Source organism: Grammomys surdaster, unplaced genomic scaffold (genome assembly GCF_004785775.1).
Source record: "Grammomys surdaster isolate TR1022 unplaced genomic scaffold, NIH_TR_1.0 343, whole genome shotgun sequence".
NCBI lineage: Eukaryota > Metazoa > Chordata > Mammalia > Rodentia > Muridae > Grammomys > Grammomys surdaster.
The window spans coordinates 2590080-2612326 of record NW_021604762.1 but is presented as its reverse complement, the minus strand read 5'-3'; the positions used below and the strand labels follow the sequence as shown (position 1 = coordinate 2612326).

The following is a 22247-nucleotide window of genomic DNA, read 5'->3' as shown; positions in this document are numbered from 1 at the left end:
CTAAAAATGAACACGATCTAGACACCCAGAAGAAATAACTAGCAATCAAATCAACATTTTCTTTAACCCAATAATTTAGGCACTGAAAGCAAATGAAGTATCTGCCTTACTCAAGCACAGAGTTGCTAATATTACTAACCAAAACCACTGCACAACAAAATAGGCACATGATTAGCACATCATGTACAAACATCTGAACATGGTTTGGCTGAGTATAGTTACAGAGACAAGTATATGTTCCAACTGTTGGCAATAACTTCTTTTTCCATTCCATGAGGTCACTTTACAAATTCCAAGAAGAATCAAACTCATTACTCAGCAAATACAACTGGAAAATAAAGTGTTCAAAAATGTGGCCTTGACTAGTAGAGATCATGAAATACCTTCTGATGACAGCAAATGTTAGGGCATGTAATTCTCAGCTCTGTTTGGAAATTTACAGACTAGTACAAGAAAAATATCTATATAAACATAACTTTCCTAGGAGTAAATATAAGATCAATGAGTTCTCTAGCCCTCCAGCAACCACAGGTGCATCCACAACACAATATCCCACAGATACTCTTACAGAAGGCACCGTGTCATTTCTAACAGAGGCACTGAGTCAAATGCCCACAGCACCCCCAACAATAAAAGAAAAGACCTTGGAGATGGAAATCAGTATTCTGCATCTGTTGTGAATGTCCTGGGCACAAGCAGACTAGTGACAGTATTTCTGTTACAGTCAGCTACAGAACTTAAAGGGGATTAGGAGTCCCAGAAACACCAGAGAGATGCAACTACTCATCAGATAGTTGTCCCAGGTGTCAGTGACTCTGAGGCTTTTCATGTGCAACTCAATTCTGTTGTAGATGTGGAGACAAATTTACACAATGCTAAAATGTACAGTCACACTACAGGACAAATCAGTGTGGTGATGCTCCGTCCCTCACTTTACCCATCCCTTCCCAGGCTGTCATTATTAGTAACTGCACTAGCATCCCATTTTCCAACCGCAGCCTCCTGTCAGCTCATTCCCTGCAGCCTCCCACTCCTTCCACCCATACCCACAGGACCGCTGGCCACTCTGATCTTCTCAAGCCAACTGGGCATGTTCCAACCTCAGCTTGTGCAGCTGCTATGCAATTACCCATGCCTTTGCTGCAGATGAAGTCTTCTATCTCATTCACCCAGTCCCTACTTACCAGAAACTTAATAGAGAGGCTTGTCCTGACCACCTTATAGGTTAGCACCCTGCTTCCTTCTTTTACTCTCTGTCTTCCTTCCCATCCTACCTTATCTTTGCCCCTTTAAAAAACATTTAGTTTTTTATTGGTTCTTTATGAACTTCACATCATGACCCCAATTCCATTCATCCCCTCCTTTCCTTGCACCCACCCACCTTCCATGCTTGCAACACCACCTCCAACAGAGAAAAATCTTGTTGTGGAAGCTGAAGTGTGTCACACTGTGTCCCACAGTATTCCCTTTTGTCCACACTTCTTGTATATGTCCCTTGCAACGAGTCGTTGGTCTGTCACAAGGCCTCTGGCTTCTGCTACTTTATCAATTCTGGAACCTCACTGAGACTTCTCTCAGATATCCTGTTGTTGTCCTGTCTCATGGAGATCCTGTAATTTGGGAACTCTAAGACTGGCCCTTCACACACTCCAGCAGTTCATCGATGGGATAGATGTTGAGGTGGGCCAATTTAAATCCCTGGATCTTGGCCTGGGAGGTACCTGAGCTGCTTAGCCCACCAGCTCTCTCTCTCACACCCTCATGAGTATATCAGCCAACCCCTACTCTACCATGCTGCCAAGGTGAGATACAGGGCCTGCCCTGAAAAGAGACAAGGGAGACATCTCTTCCTCATCCACAAAACCATACAGTGGAGAGGAGGCAGGGCCAGCTCTCCTGCTCTCACACCTTCATGGCCAGCTCGCCTGCAATCCCCATATCCAGCACGGCTCTACTGTGCTGCCCAGGTGAAGGATAGGGCCAGCTCTCTTGCTTTCATGACCTCAAGGGCCAAGTCTCCCATGGGAAGAGAAGGGTACCTCTCTTTCATCCATACCACCTCACAGGAGATGCATTGAAGGGCCAGTTCTCCCATGCTCATATCCCCAGGGCCACCAATGTGCTGGTCACTTTCCCGAATACTGCAGTGGCTAGGGGTGGAGTCAGTTCTGCTCTGCCTCCAAGGCCAGCTCTCCCACAATGCCTGGATGAGAGGTGGGACCAGTTCTATGCAGCCTTCAGACATCAATATGTCTCTGACTGGCAGCCCAGACCAGGGACATTTGCCTGGCCTTTGGTAACAGACCCCTGCAGTTATAGAGTCACAGGCCTGATGTAGCCCCCAGTGGGAGCACAGGCTATATGCCACAATGGTCCCAGTTGGCTTTACCAGCTACTCATGTCAGTCTGTCCCTCGCTACCCTCGAGTCTCCAATTCTGCCTTGTTCCAATTGTGCCCACATCCTTCTGTTTCTCATCCATTTCTCCACCATATTCTTGCTCCTCTTAGTAGTATTCAGGGTCTCTGAGTGTCTGGGGTCACCTCAGGAGTGGTCTCAGGAGTGCTATGCCCTGCTCTTGCATCATGGTGCTCGGCAGGGGTCATCTCAGGCACCCTAACCCCAGGCTGAAGGCACTAGACTGGTGGTTATCTCAGGTTACCCCTCTGTCTCGGCCCTAGGATGCTAGTCTGGTGGTCATATCAGGTGGCCCAGCACATCGGGTGGCTCCTTTCAAGGGCTGTCTGTGTCAGCTCACTTCTTCCCAGGGCTTGTGGTCCCAGATGGGGTTCTTCTAGTTTCCATCCTGGAAGCCCTGCCTAATGCCAAACTGGTAGTAGTCTCAGATTCACTTTTTTCAGGGAACATTAGGCTGCTAATTATTCAGATGTTTGTAGGTCAGAACACTCACAACTTCCCCCCTCTCTGGCACCTCCTGACACACATGTGACACAGCAGCCACACCCACAATACCTCTAGGGGAAAAGTGCTTTATTTTTCTACACAAACTCTGATGACAATTGTATGGATTCTTATTAGTTTATTATCTCTTTCTTCACAGAACTTCATGAAAGGGAAATCATTTTGTATATATAATTTCAAGACACTGGGATATTTATTAAATAAAGAAGCTTTATGTGCAAGAGTATCAAATTCTATGTAATTTCATTGTTAAAATCTGGAAATAGCTTTCCTTTCCAAATTTGAAGATGGAACTAAAAATTATACCCTAACAAGTGTTATGGCAAATTTTATGTCAACCTGAGAAGGCTGCATGCACCAGGCTTTAACTGTCAATCTGTCACAACCTGGAAGCACCTTGAAAGAGTCTTAAAGAGGAATTATCTGGATCAGTGGGCATGTCCGGGGGACTGTCACCTACTTTGGGTGGTATCGTTTCCTACAGTTGCGATCATAAAAAATATAAGAGAGAAGAAAGCTATCTAAGAGCAAGCAAGCGAGGGTGCATTTATTTCCCTGCTGACTGTGGATGTGACTAGCTGTTTCAAGGTCCTGCCTTCCACACAGTGATGGACTGTGACCTGAGATTATAAGGTGATGTAAACCCTATTCTCCCCCAAGTTGCTTTCAGTTAGAGTGTTTATCATAACAACAGAAATAAAACAAGGATGGTACAAACATTTATTCTAGAGGTTTTGGTAGAGGTACTATTTAGATAGGATTACTATTCCTATTGGTAGAGTGAGTAGTAGTAAGTGAGTAGTTACTCCACAAAGTAACTGTGTTTCATGTAAGTCAACTGTCTTAGAAACAAGGGTACCCTTACCTACACTACACAAAAGATGACTTGTGCTGGAGCCCACCTTTAGGTTTCAACTGCTGCTCTTCCCAGGTCTCTACCACTGGCCAACTCTGAACTTGCAAGGTCTGCTGTGGCAAGAACCACTCACTTCCTTAAAGCAAACCCTGTTCTCTCCTCAAATGTAGCTTTCTTTAGAGACCCCAGTACACAATATAAAACTGCACAATCATCTCAAAGGTCAAATGATATGAAAGACTACAATATAAGTAAGAAATAAAATGAACACAAAACACATGTTCTCTTTTCTGGTTTTAAGTTTATAAAGGAGCTGGTGTGTATGTACACATATTCCTAAGAATGTGAGCATGTACATAAGGATCTGTGACCAAATGATGAGCAAAATGTACCAAAAATTCAAATCCTGTTCATTCATGGACTACGGAATTACAGCAACCTCTATGTATACTTCTGTGCTTTTTAATTTCCTAATATATACTTCTTCCCTTAACAAGAAGTTATAGCATTTATAGCAATTATACCAATTATAGCATACAAAAGACAAAACAAATATAAAGCCATCGAACACACTGATTCAAAACTAAATTCAGAATTTAAAGTAGAATATAAAGTATTAGAGTTTTAAAATCCAAATTTAAATTCAACTCTAATAATTAAAAACATTTTTAAATTAAACATTTTAGATTAAATGATACTTTTTCTAAATTGGAGATATTTTTGTTAGCCCACAGTATGAAGTTAAAAACTGCCTTTCCTAGTTCAGTATCACAGTTCTTGGAAGATAAGTTTATATTCCTCTTTGCCATAGTTTGTCCATTTTGTTTTTCACTCTGTGCCCTCTTAGGTCTGTGTTCCCTCACACAGCATACCACACCATCCTCCTACATTCTGCTGAATCGCTCATTGAAGGTATGGTTTATCACACTGGAGAAAAGGCCCCTTTGAGCTCTTACTACAGAAATGCCTCAAATTCAACTGTAACCCTCCTCCAAGTCCTCTAATAACCAACCAGAAAAGCTCCACATTTAACCATGTTAGGTTTGCCCTGCATTTCAGTACATGTGACAGACTATATAGTGTTTTTACTAATCTTGTTTTTATTTGCTGAGGTAGAAAGGTTCTAAATATGCTTTTCTGTGTCCCATCTATAACACAAGTATAGATAATTTTTCTCAAGAGACAAAGGTTTTTGTTTTGTTTTGTTTTTTGTAGTAGAGAGATAATCAGTGGAAAGGTCACAAGATTTAAAATTACTTTTAGATTTTTTTCTTATATGGAAGAACTTGAAGGATAAAGGGTTTACAGAATAAATAATACTTTGGAAGAGAACACTTGTGATCTGCCTGCACCATTCTCCTGAGTAGTTGGACCTTCAGGACTGTACCAGCAGGTCACGCTTGGGTACCATTAGCTGAGTGACTGGGCAGTTATCCATCCATTTTGTTGATATTCATATACTCCGTATGAGATTTGACTAGTGGTTTCTAAGTTTTTAAATTCTGTGACCCAAACCCAGGCTACCTTACCTGTGAGGTCAGTTCCTTCTGGAAAGATGAGAAGTTGTAGTGGTTCATGGATGACACAAAAATAATCAATCATGTCTTCAAAATGGCTCTTATCATCCTTCCATTTCCTATGAATAAAGATAAAGGCAGCAACTTGCATGGCCCAGCCTAGGGGGAAAAAAAGCATTTGTACAAACTTCAGTAGCAATATTAACATACTACTAAATATAACTTTCAGGTCTTCGATGTTTCTACTCTATAATAACCATTCTATGACATACCATATATCTAGTACGAATTTTGGAAATACTGTAGTGTGCAAAACCACCTCACCCAGACAGGGTTTCTCTGTGTAGTCCTGGCTGTCCTGGAACTCACTCTGTAGACCAAGCTGGCCTCAAACTCAGAGATCTGCCTGCCTCTGCCTCCTGTGTGCTGGGATCAAAGGTGTGCACTACCACTGCCTAAATTCTTGAAAACCTCCTTTAAGCCATAGCTTGCCACTATTATCTCAAGGTAGTACTGCTTACCAAATAATAAGCAAAGAATTTTCTCAGGTCACACAAGAATTCTAAAATACTTCCTTTTCTATACTCTCAAACTAAATGCAAATGCTATTTTCAATGGTAGTCACTTCAGATTTTACTTAACTTAAATGGTCTATCTGCTATGCACATTCCTTGGAGTGCATATGTGAGCATACTGTCTTTCTCAGAGGCAGACCCACCTTATTGCTGAAAAGGTAGCCTTGATGAGCCCATCTGTGTTTCAGACGTCTACCAATCTTTCCCTAGCCACAGCCTTTGGCGCTTCTGTAGAAGATGCCTAACTTAGGGTAGCCTATGTACAGTCCCTGAAAAATCTCACAAAGAATCAAAAACATGGGTCCAACATAGTAACTCTCAGGCTAATCGAATATCTACCTCTCTTAAAATTTCTCCTAGGACCTTGGAAAAGCAAGCACTGTAAGTTGTGCAATAAAGACGGCATATGTAGTAAAGGGCAGATCCTCTTGCTGCTGAGCCACAGGTCTGATCCTGATTCTAACTCTAGGCCCAGTCTTGCCAGCCTAGGTATGAGTCCATCTCCGTGATACCCCTGAGAGTCTTCCTCTCTAACACATAGTAACTACAACACTCATCTTGACAGCTAGGGATGAAGGGTAGTAATGCCTTGCAAACAAGCAGTGCTGTTCTGGAATACAGATGTGCCATGCTTACCTACCTCCTGTTTCCCTATAACAGGCTAAGGCCAACCTGAGAATCTCTTCTGTCTGCTAGAAATCTTTACTCCAATCATTTTTATTAGGGGTAAGTTTTTCCAGACATTTTTCATGTTACCTATTATTTCTGTTACACCTCCCCCCCTTTTTTTCCTGTCTTTAATTGAAATTAAGTTTTCCTTGCCCCTTCCATTGTTCTCTATAATCCAGGTTTTCCTAGAACTCAGGCATCCCATCTGTTCATATATACTATCAATAGCTATTTCTGTTTAACAATGTCAGGGAGCATCAGGTGCCATAGGACAGCATGGCTGCTACAGGGACAGTATGGCCCACAGTATAAACCACAGTCCCACCCCTTGGCAGACAGCGTGCTGACCTTTGCTTGACTGGCTTGGAAACAATACATCCCGTTTTATTTCTTTGTGTGTTTCAGCTCTCTATATTTGGTAAGCCTGTTGAACCACAGAAAACCATCAACACTGAGCTCAGTTATTAATCTCCACCAACCTAAACAGCTCTTAATTCTATCACCATGTAAACCAAGACTCCAGCTTAAATTTAATTTCAATTTTTAAAAAGTAAAATAATAATGCCAAAAATGTATGCCTACTACCATTTTTGTTACAAGATATGTAGGAATCACCCGACTGCTCCAAAGACTGTTTACTTTTCTATCACATTCCTAAACTTGACAGAAATGTTTTTAATATTTATTTAGATTTGACCCCAAGTTTGCTGACCTCTTTGCTTGTGCCCTTCTGTTAATCCTTTCTTTTGAAAATTGTTTCTGTCCTCACATTCCAGAAATGTATTTTTGGTTCAACTTTGAAAACTGGTTAGACTAAAAATAGAATTTGAGGTTCCAAATCACTGTTTCCTCAGAATTTCAGAACATTTCCCACAGTCTTCCATCCCTCAGTGTGGTCAGTATGGCTAGCAGCCAGGAAGAAGCCAAACCCAACCGCATCCATGCAATGACCTGCCTACTGTTCAAGCTTTTATGATTTTTCTCTTCTGTCCCAATAAATGAGCTTATTTCAACAACCATATTTTTGTTTTCAATATTTGCCAATGGTTATTTTCCACACCAGCTATTTTATGAATAAATAGTATAATTATAGAAACAACATTTGGTGAATGCTAACAGTGTGCTTGGTATTATTCTGAATATTTCATTAATTCATAAGGAAACTATGAATCAGGTAAAAAGTATTATCTCTAATGCATGGATAGACAGATGTAAGTGGAAACCAGGCTGTAGACACAGGCGGGCTGGTCCCAAAGTTATTTTTGTTTGTTTTTTTTCTTGTGATTTTGTTTATTTGTTTGTTTTGTTCTGTCTTGTTTTGTTTTTTTAAGTTTTATTTTGTTTTGAGACATCATCTGACAGTGTATCCCAAGCCAGTCTCAGCCTCCCTTTGTAGTGTAGGCTGGCATTGAACTCACAACAATATGATCCTTATGCCTCAGTCTCCCAGCATGTTATTTACCCTTACTTTGCTAGTTTAAAATTACAGCATCCAATGTTTTAGATCAGTGTGAAGAGATGGCTCAGTGGCTAAGAGAACTTATTGCTCTCTCAAAGGACCCAACTTTGGTTCTCAGCACCCACGTTGGGCAGCTCACACACACTCCTCCTAACTCCAGCTCCAAAAGGTGTGGCTGAGTTCCACAGGCACTTGTACTCACAAGTACACACACACACACACACACACACTTCAATAAACATTAATATTGATAAACCTTTATAAAATCACTGGCTTCTCTCCAATATATGCTCTTGAATTTCTCTAAGTATTTTGAATAATGTAAATGCTCTGAGATTCATTACTCATATTACATGTACAATTGTTTTAAAACATTTGGCTCTTTAAAGCTTTACAGTTTCTTCAAATGTAATACATTCTGCTCTTTTATGGAGAAAAAACTCAATATATGTTTTTTTCTTAACCTTGCTGAAAGTCTCAAAACATGCATTTTCATAACATTTATTTAAACATTCAAATGAGCCAAGCAGTGGTGGTGCACACCACTAATCCCAGCACTCAGGAGGCTGAGGTAGGAGGATCTCTGTGAATTTAAGGCCAGCCCAATCTACAAAATAAGTTCCAGAATAGCCAGGGCAAAAACACAGAATCCTGGGGTAGTTAATGGCAATGAAACTTCAAATTAGAGACCAATCTACATATCTTAGTTTTTCACTTTCTCATGCACTGTCTGCCTGGATTTCTTAGGAAACAGCCACCGTCAGAATGGCTTACAGAAAGGCATGGTGTCAGCTAGCCCTGCTACAGCCCTCTTCTGACAAACCCCTAGCTCCAGCATCAGTATCATCGCCTCGGAGCGGGTATGAGAAACCCCTGGTATCTTTTGTGTCCTACCATGGTCCATAATTTTATAACTTAGTTTTGTTTTTACTTACATTCTTTTTTTATTAAGATGTAAAATTTGCCAGAAGAAACTATTTATTTGAATATATTTTTCTCTTCTTTTTTAAGATAGGGTTTCTTTGTGTTGCTCTTGCTGTCCTGGAACTTGCTCTGGTAGACCATGCTGGCATCAAATTTAGAGATCTTGCCAGGCAGTGGTGGCGCACGCCTTTAATCCCAGCACTTGGGAGGCAGAGGCAGGCGGATTTCTGAGTTCGAGGCCAGACTGGTCTACCGAGTGAGTTCCAGGACAGCCAGAGCTACACAGAGAAACCCTGTCTCGAAAAAAACTCAAAAAAAAAAAAAATTAGAGATCTTCCTGCTTCTGCCTCCCAAATGCTGAGATTAAAGCAGTGCATCACCACATACCACTTCCATGTATTTTTAACTTAACGTATTCTTTTGTAATAAGAAGTATACATATGTTCCATTATTTTTTTCATCTATTCATTTTAGCACAGATGGCCTATACTCAAGGAATCCTAAAACATCTGCACTGTTCATTTAATCCTCTCAGAACTGAACGTCAGATAGCTGTCTGTGTATCTGCTAATGCAATCCTCTGTATCTTCTGTAGCACTAGAAACTAGAACAAGACACCAGAAACCAAAGTAGCTAGACAATTATTCCCTTCAATGAACAGAGGGTAAGGATAAAACCAAGAAATGCTACCTAAAGATGGCTAATTCAGTGAGAAGAAATAATACGAGCAGATGCAGGATATATATGAAGCTTTCTCACAAACACCTTGAGAAACAGTACTGACTAAGCAGGTGCTTGAGTACAGTTTATATAGCTTGTAATTACAGATAAATCCAGAAACTAATTTACAAGCAACTACAGTTCCCAGAATGCCAACCTCAGTCAAGATGCTAAATGTCATATAGACCAAGTCAGGGGAGTACCATCGTCCTGGAATTCACATTACAAATGGAGTGATGTTCTCCACCCCTCTTCCGAGAACATCAATTTCCACAAAGCCTCTGGCTTTTTACAGCACCCTGAGTGAGGTAGACCATTAACTCACAACCTCTCCTCCATTGCAGATGCCTACACTATTAGATTCACAAGTGCCATACTCAAAACAAAAGGCAAAGCAAGTAAATGACCTTCTAAAACAAACCTATTTTACAAACAATTCCAAACTTGAAAAAAACCTCAAAATTGTGAAGGAAAACAAACCCCAAAATGCACGCACAGCACATCCACTATACAGTGTAGTGATTATCCTAGAAATCTCCTGGCAGGCGCTGGACACTCTTGTTTGGCATTGAAAAAATAAACATTCACTGATGGCATTTGTTGGCTTCTCATTTTTGGTATAATTTAGGGGTTCCATTCTAACATACGCCAATAGGTTTTTCATTCTTTAGATTTGTTATTGATCAATTTTTTAGATACTTTATCATCTACATGTACCTTTATTGAATTCTCAAGCTAAGAATGCCACTAGCTTTGCAGGACTCAGACTATGCGGGACTCAGACAACCTGGGTGGCAGAACCGTGACAAATTCCTAAACACATCCACATGCTGACACTTGAATGGCTAAGTATGTTACATTACAAACAAAGGGTAGCAGAGGTTACTATGCAGCTAAGCTTAAGACTGGAAAATGAGTCTAGATTAATTTAGAAAACTGAAAAAAAAAATCATAATAGCCCTTAAAGGTAGAAAAGGTCAGGGGAAGGGGACTCAGTTTCAAAGTGAAAGGGTACAGACTCTAGCCACTGTTGTCTTTGAAGACAGAGGAGGGGCCACAAACCAAGGAATGTGTTATCCACTACACACTGGGAAAGGCAAACACTCCAGCTCCTACAGAGAAGGAACTACAGCCAGGCAGGGTGGCACACACCTTTAATCACAGCACTCAGGAAGGAAATGGATCTCTGTGAGTTTGAGGTCAGCCTGGTCTACATAGTGAGACCTTGTGGGAGAAAGGGAGTAGGGCAGAGTCTTAGAGCATCAGAACATAAGCAGGTGAAAGAAACAAAATGAGTATAGCAAAAAGACAGATGTATTAGCCTGCAAGAATTTCTGCATCCAAAGCTAAAAAATGTTCAGTAATAATGATAATATTCTACAGTAAGTCAGATGATAAAATAAATGTGATAAGCATGGACTGATGAATATAAGATAGTTACTGGTGAGTATACAGAATAAAGTACAATGAATATAGTAATATGCCACCAGACCGCATCCCTCAAGTGACAGAGATAAATATCACCGATGACAGAGCACTTGCCATCATGAACCTCTCTGATATGAGACTTGCACTTGACCTCTTGGTACCTACTCCCCAGACTCATGACCACCATCTAATGGAGAAACACCATGAAAATTCAGAATGAAAAACATACTACCCATAAGTACCGTGTAAAGCAAGGACATACTGCTTTGAAGTGAAGCAAGAGTGATTAAAAGCAAGGTGGTCCCTCAGAGGGATCCTAGGACATTAATATCCTAGAAAATGGACATTAACAGAAATACTGGAAAACCAAACTTGTTGGTTGTTTAGTCAGCTAAACAGTGCCAATTGACCCTTTCATTTGAATAAACTGCTATGAAGGAAACATCCTGAGAAACTGGGTAAACAGAAATATTCTTTATTATCTTTCTAGTTCCAATAAATCAAAAATTATTCACATAAAACTATTTCATAACATTTATTTGTTGATGGAAAATTCTGCTTAATTAAAAATATATAAGCAGTAACCATTTTTCCATAAAATATCAAGGCCTAAATATTTTACTTAGAATCCTTCACAGATTGACAGTTCTCAATAGTTGAAACCATCAAGTAACAACATTTGTAAGTATACTTTAGATGCTACTTTCACTGCAGTCAACATTTTAACTTCCTGGCTGCCTAAACGTGCCTCTGGATGGCATCCGTGACACAACTGTGGAACACTCATAGATATCTGATGTTTGTTTGTTTGTTTGTTTTTTAAGACACGGTATCTTTGTGTGGCCCTGACTGCCCTGAAACTCACTCTGCAGACCAGGCTGGCCTCAAACTCAAGATATCTGCCTGCCTCTGGCCTCTAAGTGCTGGGATTAAAGGTGTGCACCACTACTGCCTGGCTGAAATATATGACTTCAGACATAAGGAAAATATTTTCTGTAAAATTTATTACAGAAATGAAAATGGCAGCCATCAAACTTTTAAAAATGACACAATCTTATAATAAATATAAGGCCTAACTCATCCTGGCACTAAAAATGCAATCACAGTTTATACATATTTAGAAGAGTAAAAGTAATTAAAAGCATTCAAATTATCTACTGAAACTAAGATTAGCAAATTACTCTCAGATAATAAACAGAGTCCGTCTCTTGAGTCCTTTTACTGTTATTGCAAAGCTGGCTCCAAACTGGTCTTGTATTGTGTTTATGCCTTGCCAATAAATACAAAGCAGACTAAAGGCCTTAGAGTTTACCCAATTCTTTTACTGCCTTCTTCTAAAATTACTGCCACAAAAGCACACTTTGTAGACAACTCATATAATTACAGGGAAAAAATTCTTTGATTTTCAGCAGACCTAGGATGCAAATGTGCTCCTTACTTTCCCAGCCTCACATGCAGCCGTGTCTCTGTGTCTCTGGCTGAGTAATCGGCTGTGGTGTACAGCAACAGGAGCCCAACTTAAGGATGGATGGTAGAAAGTACTATACTCGACAACCTTGACAGCAGGCAAACTAGTCAACAACTTCCATCCAGTTCAGGGTTCATCCTCTGTTCAGAACTCAGCTAACACATTAAAAACACAATTACAGGTCATTTACTGAGACCTCAGAGTCCTTATCTCAATGTAATTCCAGAATGTGTAGTCATGATATACTCTTAGCCTAGCATGTAATTTAACTAACTAAACCTTTCTTCCCCAAGGTACCTCCCCCTTCTCTCTCTCTCTCACACACACACACCCAAAAATAAAATTCATCTCTGCCAAGCAATTCCAGCAAGCAAACTCCAGAATCAACTGTTAGAAGACTAATTCTGACCAACAGAATTGCTGGTATGAAATCATCTGTTGTATGTGTCCTCTAGGCAATAAAACTGCTCAACATACTTCATTTGACAGTTTTTTGTTTTTTTTTTTTTTAAAACTCAACTCATGACAAGCAGTTAACCCACCAATGTACATTTCACAGTTTGGAGAAATGGTGGGAAGTACATTATCCACAATGTTTATGACTGTTAGCAACAAAAGAGCCAGCTACAAGTCCAGACCTAAACAAACTAGGCTTAAATCTCACACATAAAGTACGTCTGGCCCCACAGCTGGCTCTAAGCCCAGGATATTACATCCTAGCTGCCATGCCCTCCTCTGTGCAGACCTCGCCACTCATTTTGGTTCTTGTGGTTTTTCTTTCCGTTGCCCTGACACATAAAGCCAAGTCTTTTAAACAGTATACAAACAGACTTGGCTGGGCTGCATCTAAGTTACAAATTCAAGGTTATCAGCATGGCATGGTGGACTCTGTGATCCCAAGCTCCAAAGAATGGACTACGAGGTGTGAGGATGTGTGGAGCCATGTGCTGGTCTGCAGTAGTAGTGTCATTGACGGGGCCGGGAATGGAAAGGAAAACAAGAAATGTTTCTGGATTTGCCATGGATTGAGACTTCCAGTGGTGACTAGGTTCACAATATGCACCATGTACTCCAGGGATCAGGTCTATTGTGCACACTGTTAAGTCCCTCCCAGTTCTTCTATTGTTTTGCAGTTTTTCTTTTGTTATCTATTAAAAATTACCTTTGAAATAAAGTCATACTGTCTTTCTTTCCCTAAGAACCTCATGTACAAGCTAAGTGCTCTTTGTCCTACATGCTTGGCACCAGAAGTGTTTTTATTTTGTTGATTTTTTTTTTTTTGTAGAAGTGTTTCATACACATAATGCAAGCCAAGTCTAAATTCACTTGATGTTCATATAAATCTTATACTCAAAGTCTGAAATGATCTAAAACAACAGTTGTATTAATCTCATACATTTTGATGCCACTAACCGTGTGAGGTCAGCAATAAATGTTTTTTTTTTTTTGCAGCATCATGTTAGTATTTAAAAACATTGAGGGTTGGAGAGATAGCTTGGCATTTAAAAACACTGGCTCTTCTTTCAGAGGATCTGGTCTCAATTCCCAGCACCCACATGGTAGTCACTGTCTGTAACTCCAGTTATAGGGAGACTCAAACACCTTCACACATACATGCAAGCAAAAGACCAATGCACATAAAGTAGAAAAAAAAAAAACCTAATTAAAAACGGTGAGATGTGAGAGCACTGGATCTTCTGATGGCTGCTGTTCAGCCCAGCAATACGCGATCGTGCCCCTGGCATCGCTGGGCCGTCATTTTGGTTCTCTCCATTTTCCTTCTTATCACTCTACTCCCTGGCATGGTTTTCTTTTTCCTCTATGTTCTTCTTTAATTTAATGGATTTTTCATTACGTTTCATCTTACTTCCCTATCAACTACCATCCTTTGTATTTCTCATTCAAAGTGTTTTGTTCAAATACTAGCATCATATTTAATCCATTTTATAGTGCTGAGTGTTTTATCTGTTCTCTACATATCTATGATAAATAACAAGACTAAACTAATTATAATATCCCAATTTTTAAAAAAGACTAAAAAAAAAACCCAATCTAGCTAAAAAGTTAAGGCATCCCTATGTACACATGATGCCATACGTCAGAGCCCTAAGGATTTCACCAGAAAACAAAGCTGACATATAACTCTCAGTGCAGCAGCAGGATGTGCTATCAACATATAAAAATCAGTAGCTTTTCATATGAACCAATGACACAAGTGCAAAGAAAGAATCCTATTCATAACAAACTCAAAAAAAAAAAAAGAGAGAGAGATAAAGAGAGAGAGAGAAAGAAAGAAAGAAATCTTGGACTAAAGCTAGCTAAGGAAGTAAAAAGTCTCTATGTCAAAAGTATAGAACACAGAAGCAAAACCGAAGAGAACACTAGCAGATTGAAAAGCTCCCCCATGCTCATGGGTCAGAAGAATTAACTGTAAAAACAGCTGTTCTGCCAAAAGCAATCTATGGATTAAATAAAATCTCTATCAAAATTCCAGCTCCACTTTTCACAGAAATGGGGGGAATGGGTCTTAAAATTCAAATTTTAGAAGCACAAAACACTCCTAACTCAAAGCAATCCTGGGCAGAAACAATGATACAGGAACAATCATCTGATTTTAATTTATACTACTAAGCCACAGCAACAAAAGCCGCATGGCACTGGCACAAAAAAAAACCGGACACGTACATCAGTGGAAAAGAACAGAGAACCCAGGAACATGCCCTCACAGCTACAGCCACTTAAATACATACTGGGAAACAAGTGTGCTGGACAAGCCTCGTCTACAAGTACAGTAATAATGCTCCATTTTCTTATCTTCCACCTGGGCAAACAACTCCAAATAGAAAAACCTCAACGTAAGATCTGAACTCTCAAACTGTTTAAGGAAAAGCAGAGAGAACACTTCAAGATATGGGCATAGGTAAACATTTTCTCAATAAGACTCGGCCCCTCACAAAATAAGAGCAACAATCTAAGCTAACAGGAAGGTAGGAAATCATGAAATTAAAAGGTTGTGTACTACAATGACACAGTTAACTGAGTGAGGAGACTGCCTACATGGGAGAAATCCTCATACGCTCCTCCCGATAGGGGAGGGTATATAAAAGACACGAAGGCCCTTAGAAAAACAAAACAAGGAAGAAAATGATTCAACTTTCACTGTCCTTACCCAAATAAATGGAAGTTAAAACTACTTTGAGAGTCCATCTCATTCTAGCCAGAATGGCTATTATCAAGAAGACAAATGACAACAGATACCAGTGAGGATGCCCAGAAAGGGCGATGTCATTCACCACTGTGGACTGTAACCACCAGATAAATCACTGCGGAGGTTTCTAAAGCACCTAACAGTCCCAGATACAGCACTCCAGGCACACTGCTATAGGACTCCATGTCCCACACACAGCCTTGTGCGTCCATGTTCCTGCTACTTTGTTCACAATAGCAAAGAGACAGCAACTGATGAACAAGTAGAAAAAGTATAGTCATTACACAATAGAATTTTATTCAGTCAAAAGAAAAATGAAATTATGAAAATGGATGTATTAATGGAGGAAAATAATACTGGAAAATAATGTATTAAGTGAGGTAACCCAGGATCACAGACAAACACTACATGTTCTCATATGCAAACTTAGCTTTTATTTTATATACATGTGCATTTATGAAGAAGAAATAGGTCAGGAATCCAGAAAACTAACGATTCTTTAAAGTGAAGCAGCTGTGTAGCAGAATGCATGTGGTAAGAGAGCAGGAGGCAGAAACACAGGAAGTAGAAAGACTGAAGGCAAGAAGAGAGGAGAAGTGGAGAGGAGGGCAACCAATACTTACAATGTGTGGAGGGAAGAAAAAAACAGAAGGAATTCTGATAGCCAATAAGCTAATCAGAACATTTTTTAAATTGTTTGAAATGAATCTACCCTGTGTGTATAAGCTATTTAGCTTCCAGAAGCCACAGGTTATTAAACAAAAACCCCAGGACAAGGAACAGACTATCTCCCTTGAGTTTTTAGTCCACTCAAACTCCCAATAGATACAGGCAGATGCCAGTCAACTGGTTCTTCTCTAGAACCAGATGGCGAGATTCTATTGCTGAGGATGCTGTACACATTGATCACAGGACAAAGAAACCAAGCTCGAAGTGTGTGTGTGTGTGTGTGTGTGTGTGTGTGTGTGTGTGTGTGTGTGTGTGTAAAACCTCACATGTGCTATAGTGTGCCTTGATTTGATGACTGCTCCAAGAAGAAATGTGTATCTAGTACTGTAGCTATTCCAAAGCCCGTGAGTGGGAGGTCCCAGAGCATCGTGAGGAAGCCACTGCTGTCTTACTGCTGCTGTCTCACTAAATGGATATGATGTGTCTTTACACTGTCTTGTAAGTAACTATATTTATGTAGATGTCAGAAGAGCCATGGCAACTGCAGGAACTCATAACTGGGAATGACTCCTGAATATCTAGACACTTGCCACCTTATATTATTGCCCCTCCAAGGCTCAGGGAATACCATGAAAAAGCAACAAGAAGGGCCTGAGCCCTGTGAACCCCTCCCTACCTTCTGGAATGGCATGGCTACAGTACTCAGTAACACCCTGTGACAGAAAGGGAGGGCCTCATGGACTCCATCCCCTCTTGGGAATTTATGGGCGCTAACAGTTGGACAGTTGGAAGACCAGGCATACTTTTCAGTGGTGCGGCCACTGTAAAGTATCTACACGCTTGTGAGCAAACTCTCACCTATGCTTCTGTAAATGATTTTTATATTTGGTCACACACAAAAAAGGAAAGACACAAAAAGTAGAAGGTGGCAAGTCAAAAAGTGGAAACAGATTATAAATGAGAGTAGGGAGCTGTATCAGAAACTAAGAGAGAAATCCAGGACAGGGCTTTAAGGAGAGAGGCGAGATCAAGCCTGTAGCTGTAGGAATACCCTATGGGCTTGTCTTCAAGACGGCAAGCTACCAATCCTTCACATCCTGCAAATGGTTAAGAAATGATACGAGTTTTTCTCTTCTAGAGTAAGATATTTTTAAAACAGAGATTAAGATAAAATCACATAACAAAGCCATTAAACATAAAAAGAAACTGGAAATGTTTTTAGCTTCATGAGAAAAGCTGAGAATAACATACCGTTCAACTTACCTCATTTTGTTCTTAGAGTAGGCACACTGCATACAAAATGAGTTAAGCACTTAAAAAACCATGATTAACGTACCAAATCCAGGAACACTTTTTAGACTGGATTTGAGGCAAATCTTCTCCAGTCTGAGGTAGCTGTACCTCATTAGACAGTTCCACAGGAACATCCAGTCCACTCTTGTCCGGTGGTTCATGATAATGACACTCCTTTCTCCAGGTACAAATGCATCTCCTGTTATAACTACTTTGACACCAAACATGGTCTCCAACAATGCCTACAAAAAAATAAAAAACACAAATATCGAGCAACTTATCTAGGGCTTTCAAGTTAAGGAGCCACATATGAAATTAGTCACAACCGGACTGGAGAGATGGCTCAGCGGTTAAGAGCGCTGACTGTTCTTCCAGAGGTCCTGAGTTCAATTCCCAGCAACCACATGGTGGCTCACAACCATCTGTAATGGGATCTGATGCCCTCTTCTTGTGTGTCTGAAAACAGCTACAGTGTACTCACATGCATAAAATAAATAACTTTAAAAAAAAAAAAAGAAATTAGTCACAACCATGCTTATGACTTTATTAGATATTCACTATATTAAAAGGAAATGAAGACAGAATTTAAGAGTTATTGACCTTCCTTCTTGCTAACCTTGTCACAGCTATGCTATACTGCCTTATAATACCAAAAAAGGATGACACTTAAAAATAACTAAACAAATAAATTGCCTTGAAAAAGCAAAACTGAGTCCAGAGTAAATAATGAGTTGCTTTTCAAAGTTTTCCATAGGTAAATTTTATCATGTCATATGCCCTATGATTTCTAACATATAACACATAGTTTCCCATACTCTTGTTTCTGTAATAAACAGGGGATGCTCTGATCTGGGGTGAAACTAGGAAGTGCTTTCAACACTTCCAATCTCTTCCATTAATTTTAATTTCTGGAAGTTTCTTGATTAAAAAAAAATACTGCCAGGCAGTGGTGTCGTACGCCTTTAATCCCAGCACTTGGGAGGCAGAGACAGAGGGAAGGGATTTCTGAGTTCGAGGCCATCCTGGTCTACAGAGCGAGTTCACAGAGAAACCCTGTCTTGAAAAACCAAAAAAAGAAAAAAAAAAAGAAAAAGAAAAGAAAAAAAGGATAAAAAAATACAAACTACCTTTCAAATTCAATTATATATTAAGAGTATGAAGATTCTACTGGACAATTTTAAGGATATAATGGCATGATTATTACCCAATTTTTCTAGAAAGAATCAGAAATAAAACTGGATGTAGGACTGAAGAAGTTAAATTTCTTTCTTTTGTTGTTATTTTTGTTTTTTGAGACAGAGTTTCTCTGTGTAGCCCTGGCTGTCCTGGAACTTACTTTGTAGACCAGGCTGGCCTCAAATTCACAGAGATCCACCTGCCTCTGCCTCCTAAGTGCTGGGATTAAAGATGTGCACCACCAAACCTAGCTCTAAGTTTATTTTTTTCTGCAAGATGAGTTACTCAAAGAATAATACATGAAGACTAAAGTAACTGTCTACCAAAATCTTCCAGCGAATGCCTGACACAAATGAATGCTGAAATACTTGCCCAGTTTGTTAAATTAACATTTCTAAGGTCCATGATTATAATTTATATTAAATATTCTGAAGGAAAGTATGTATTACAGACTAGAGCTCTTACAAAGTGAGCCAGCACGTTCCTCTTTCGTTTCTCCTTCTTTATGATGCCCAGGATCTAGGCTCAAACTCCTATCACAGCCTCCCAAGCAGCCAAGACTACAGCAGACCCTATGTCCAACCTCAAGCCATTTACATGTAATTCCTACTTCATTCTATAACTGATTGAGAAAGGCTTGATCAAAGGGGATTTAAAGAAAACCCAGCCCCTTAAATATCATGAAATAATTCAACACTGACAGTGAATGAGCTATGTGAGCATGTGTGGTAGAATGAAACACAAACATGGTATTGAAAGACGAGCAAAAGCAAATCACAGATTTGAATATCCACATATAAAGCTTTCTACAAAAGCAGGATACTTTAGGGGAAAGTTACTTTCCATGGCTACTTCTTCCCAAAAGAGGACAGTTGGGTTGGATGGTTAGGTAGAGCTACCTAACTAGGTAGTTCCCTGGTGACTACTAGGGCTGGCCATGCTGTTGCCTGACCTGCTTCACAGCTGCAGTCTCCCCAATGTCCATGGAAGGCTGTGGGAACTTGCTGTCTTCTAGTCTGGGAAACCCTAACTTAAGGAATAAGTGAACAGCAATAGAGGAAATTATTACAGGACATGCTCTTCTGTGCACACACACCACACATACTCTCTCTCTCTCTCACACACACACCCCAGAAATTATTCATTCAAGTACTTTTCAATGTTTTTTTTTTTTTTCTGTTTAAAAACTAAAAGCTCTATGGGCTGGTCATGGTGGCCTTTAACCCCAGGGCTTGTGAGGCAGAGGTAAGTGGATCTCTGTTTTTCTGATATAACAGTAACAGTCAACTTCTATTGTATTTTTTTTTAAAAAAAGGTTTTCATTCATATGAAAAGCAGAAAAGACAGGGTGAATAAGCTCACATCTGAAGAGGATGTTTAGGTAATGGACTGTCACCGCCACAATGTGATCTCCTCATCTGTCCTGTTCATAATTCCATCCGAGAATCTGGCTTTGTTCTTTCTGCCTGTGTCCTGAGAACACTGGTGAAGTGAATGAATTTAAGCTAATCACTACTTTGTGTGGCAGAGGAAATTCTCAGACAAGAGAGAATTTGACTCTGTGGCATGGCTACTTTTTATTAGATTTACCGGCTTATAGCTAAAAAGAAGAAAAAAAGGAAAAGGCCAGGTAGCAGTAGCCCACATCTTTAATCCTAGCACTGGGGAGGCAGAGACAGAGGTAAAGGCAGAGAAGTTTGAGGTCAACAGAGCTAGTTCCAGGACAGCCAGGGTAACAGAGACAAATCCTGGGGGAAGGGGGGAGACTTAAAAGGAAGTGTAGTTTATTGAGGAGCAACAAACTCAAAAAAGTTCATCTTTACACCACAGAACCACCTATCTGTACACTGGAGCAACAGGAAATGTACCTATAGAGAAGACTTTACCCAACTTGTGAAAACGAAATTTTACTTGAAATGAGAGCCTAATCAGGAAATGGAGCTGAGGGTATTCCCCTTGCCTTGAAAGCAACTGTCTGGGAAAGTGTTCTCCAATATAAACACATAGAAGCTGACAGCAGTGCTCCAAGGGGACCTGGTCACATCTCCAGCTGGTAGAAGAATGTGACAGCACTGTCCACATGTTACTGGCTTTGCTGGCATAATAGATGTAAGAATGAAGAGGTCCTAGAATCCACTTCAGAGAGTAGCTGAGACCAGGCAATGTGTGGCAGGGCAGACACCCTGCAAGGTGTTCCTGGGTGAGCAGCAGAAAGTGAGTCTAAGTGTCTGTGGAGATCCAAGATGTAGAAGATGTCAGAATCTGATATCAAAGTATTTCATCATAGAATAAGAATAAGAATAAGTGATAAAAGAGAAAGAAGTTTGGCAAAGAGGATGAGAAGCTGGGAGGACCAGTACTGCATTTATAAAACAGACACATCTGTATAGAAATTTTAAAACACAAGTAACTTTGAGAGGAAGGATATCTTTTAGAAGTGATGGATACAAGTTTAAAATCACTCACTACAGGACCCACTATTCATTTTTAAATAGGAAAAATACACTGTAAACGATTTAAGGAAACCCTCCCACCCCAACCCCAAGACAGGGTTTCTCTGTGTAGTCCTAGAACTCACTCTGTAGTCCAGACTAGCAGCAGACTCAGAGATCCACCTCCCTCTTCGAGTACTGAGATTAAAGGTGTGAGCCGCCGCCACCGCCGCCACCACACACACACACACACAACACACACACACACGCACGCACGCACGCACGCACGCACGCACGCACGCACGCACTTGCGCACACACACGGCTGTTATTAGGAAACTTTTTAAGAACTATCTATCCTTTCACCTGTGGGCAGGTGCTCTGCCTGCTGCCTCATGTATGTTGATGAAGCAGGATGGAAAGGGTCCTTTACTAATTAGAGAAGACTGTTTTTTTCTCTTGTTTCTTTTTCAGACGCTATACACATGGCCTCCCTGATAAAGACAGACTGATAAACCAAACAGCCTGAGCGGAAAGAAAAATTCGCTGCTGCTACAGAGAAAGGACTGGAACAATCCCCAAGTGACTAACTACCAGAGGGAAAGACAAGCACACACTGCCCACTGATTGGCAGCAGCCTCTTCCCAGTGCCAGAAGAGGGAGGAGCCAGGACTGGAAACCAACAGTCATCAACTCAAGATCAGGAGATGCTCTCAGAGCAACATGACGACCTTATGGAGTGCTACGTGCCCCATGACTACTGAGCACCGCGTGTACTCTGATCTTACGCACACTCTTCACCTCATCTGCACAAAGAAGTCACATGTCTTTTATATATTCCTAATTTTGTAATTACTGGAAAGAACTGAAACACATCTCTGTGGGCAGTTTAGAAAGATGTTTACTGTGAGAAGCTTCATGGGGTAGCTTACA

The 22247-nt window shown here is 40.3% G+C and overlaps 1 protein-coding gene and 1 pseudogene across 5 annotated transcripts in view; both read right to left on the bottom strand.

The window, feature by feature from the left end:
• The window catches only part of Lclat1 (lysocardiolipin acyltransferase 1), a 146907-nt gene that overhangs the window by 37702 nt on the left and 86958 nt on the right, over nt 1-22247 (bottom strand). For all 5 annotated transcript variants that reach the window (XM_028779004.1, XM_028779009.1, XM_028779003.1 and 2 more), the window contains exons 3-4: nt 17751-17949; nt 5307-5453 (exon numbers count right to left, since the gene is read on the bottom strand). In XM_028779004.1, the coding sequence (XP_028634837.1) occupies nt 5307-5453; nt 17751-17949 (346 nt within the window). The remainder of the gene's footprint in view (nt 1-5306; nt 5454-17750; nt 17950-22247) is intronic.
• Nucleotides 2863-2985, bottom strand: LOC114630729 (annotated as a pseudogene).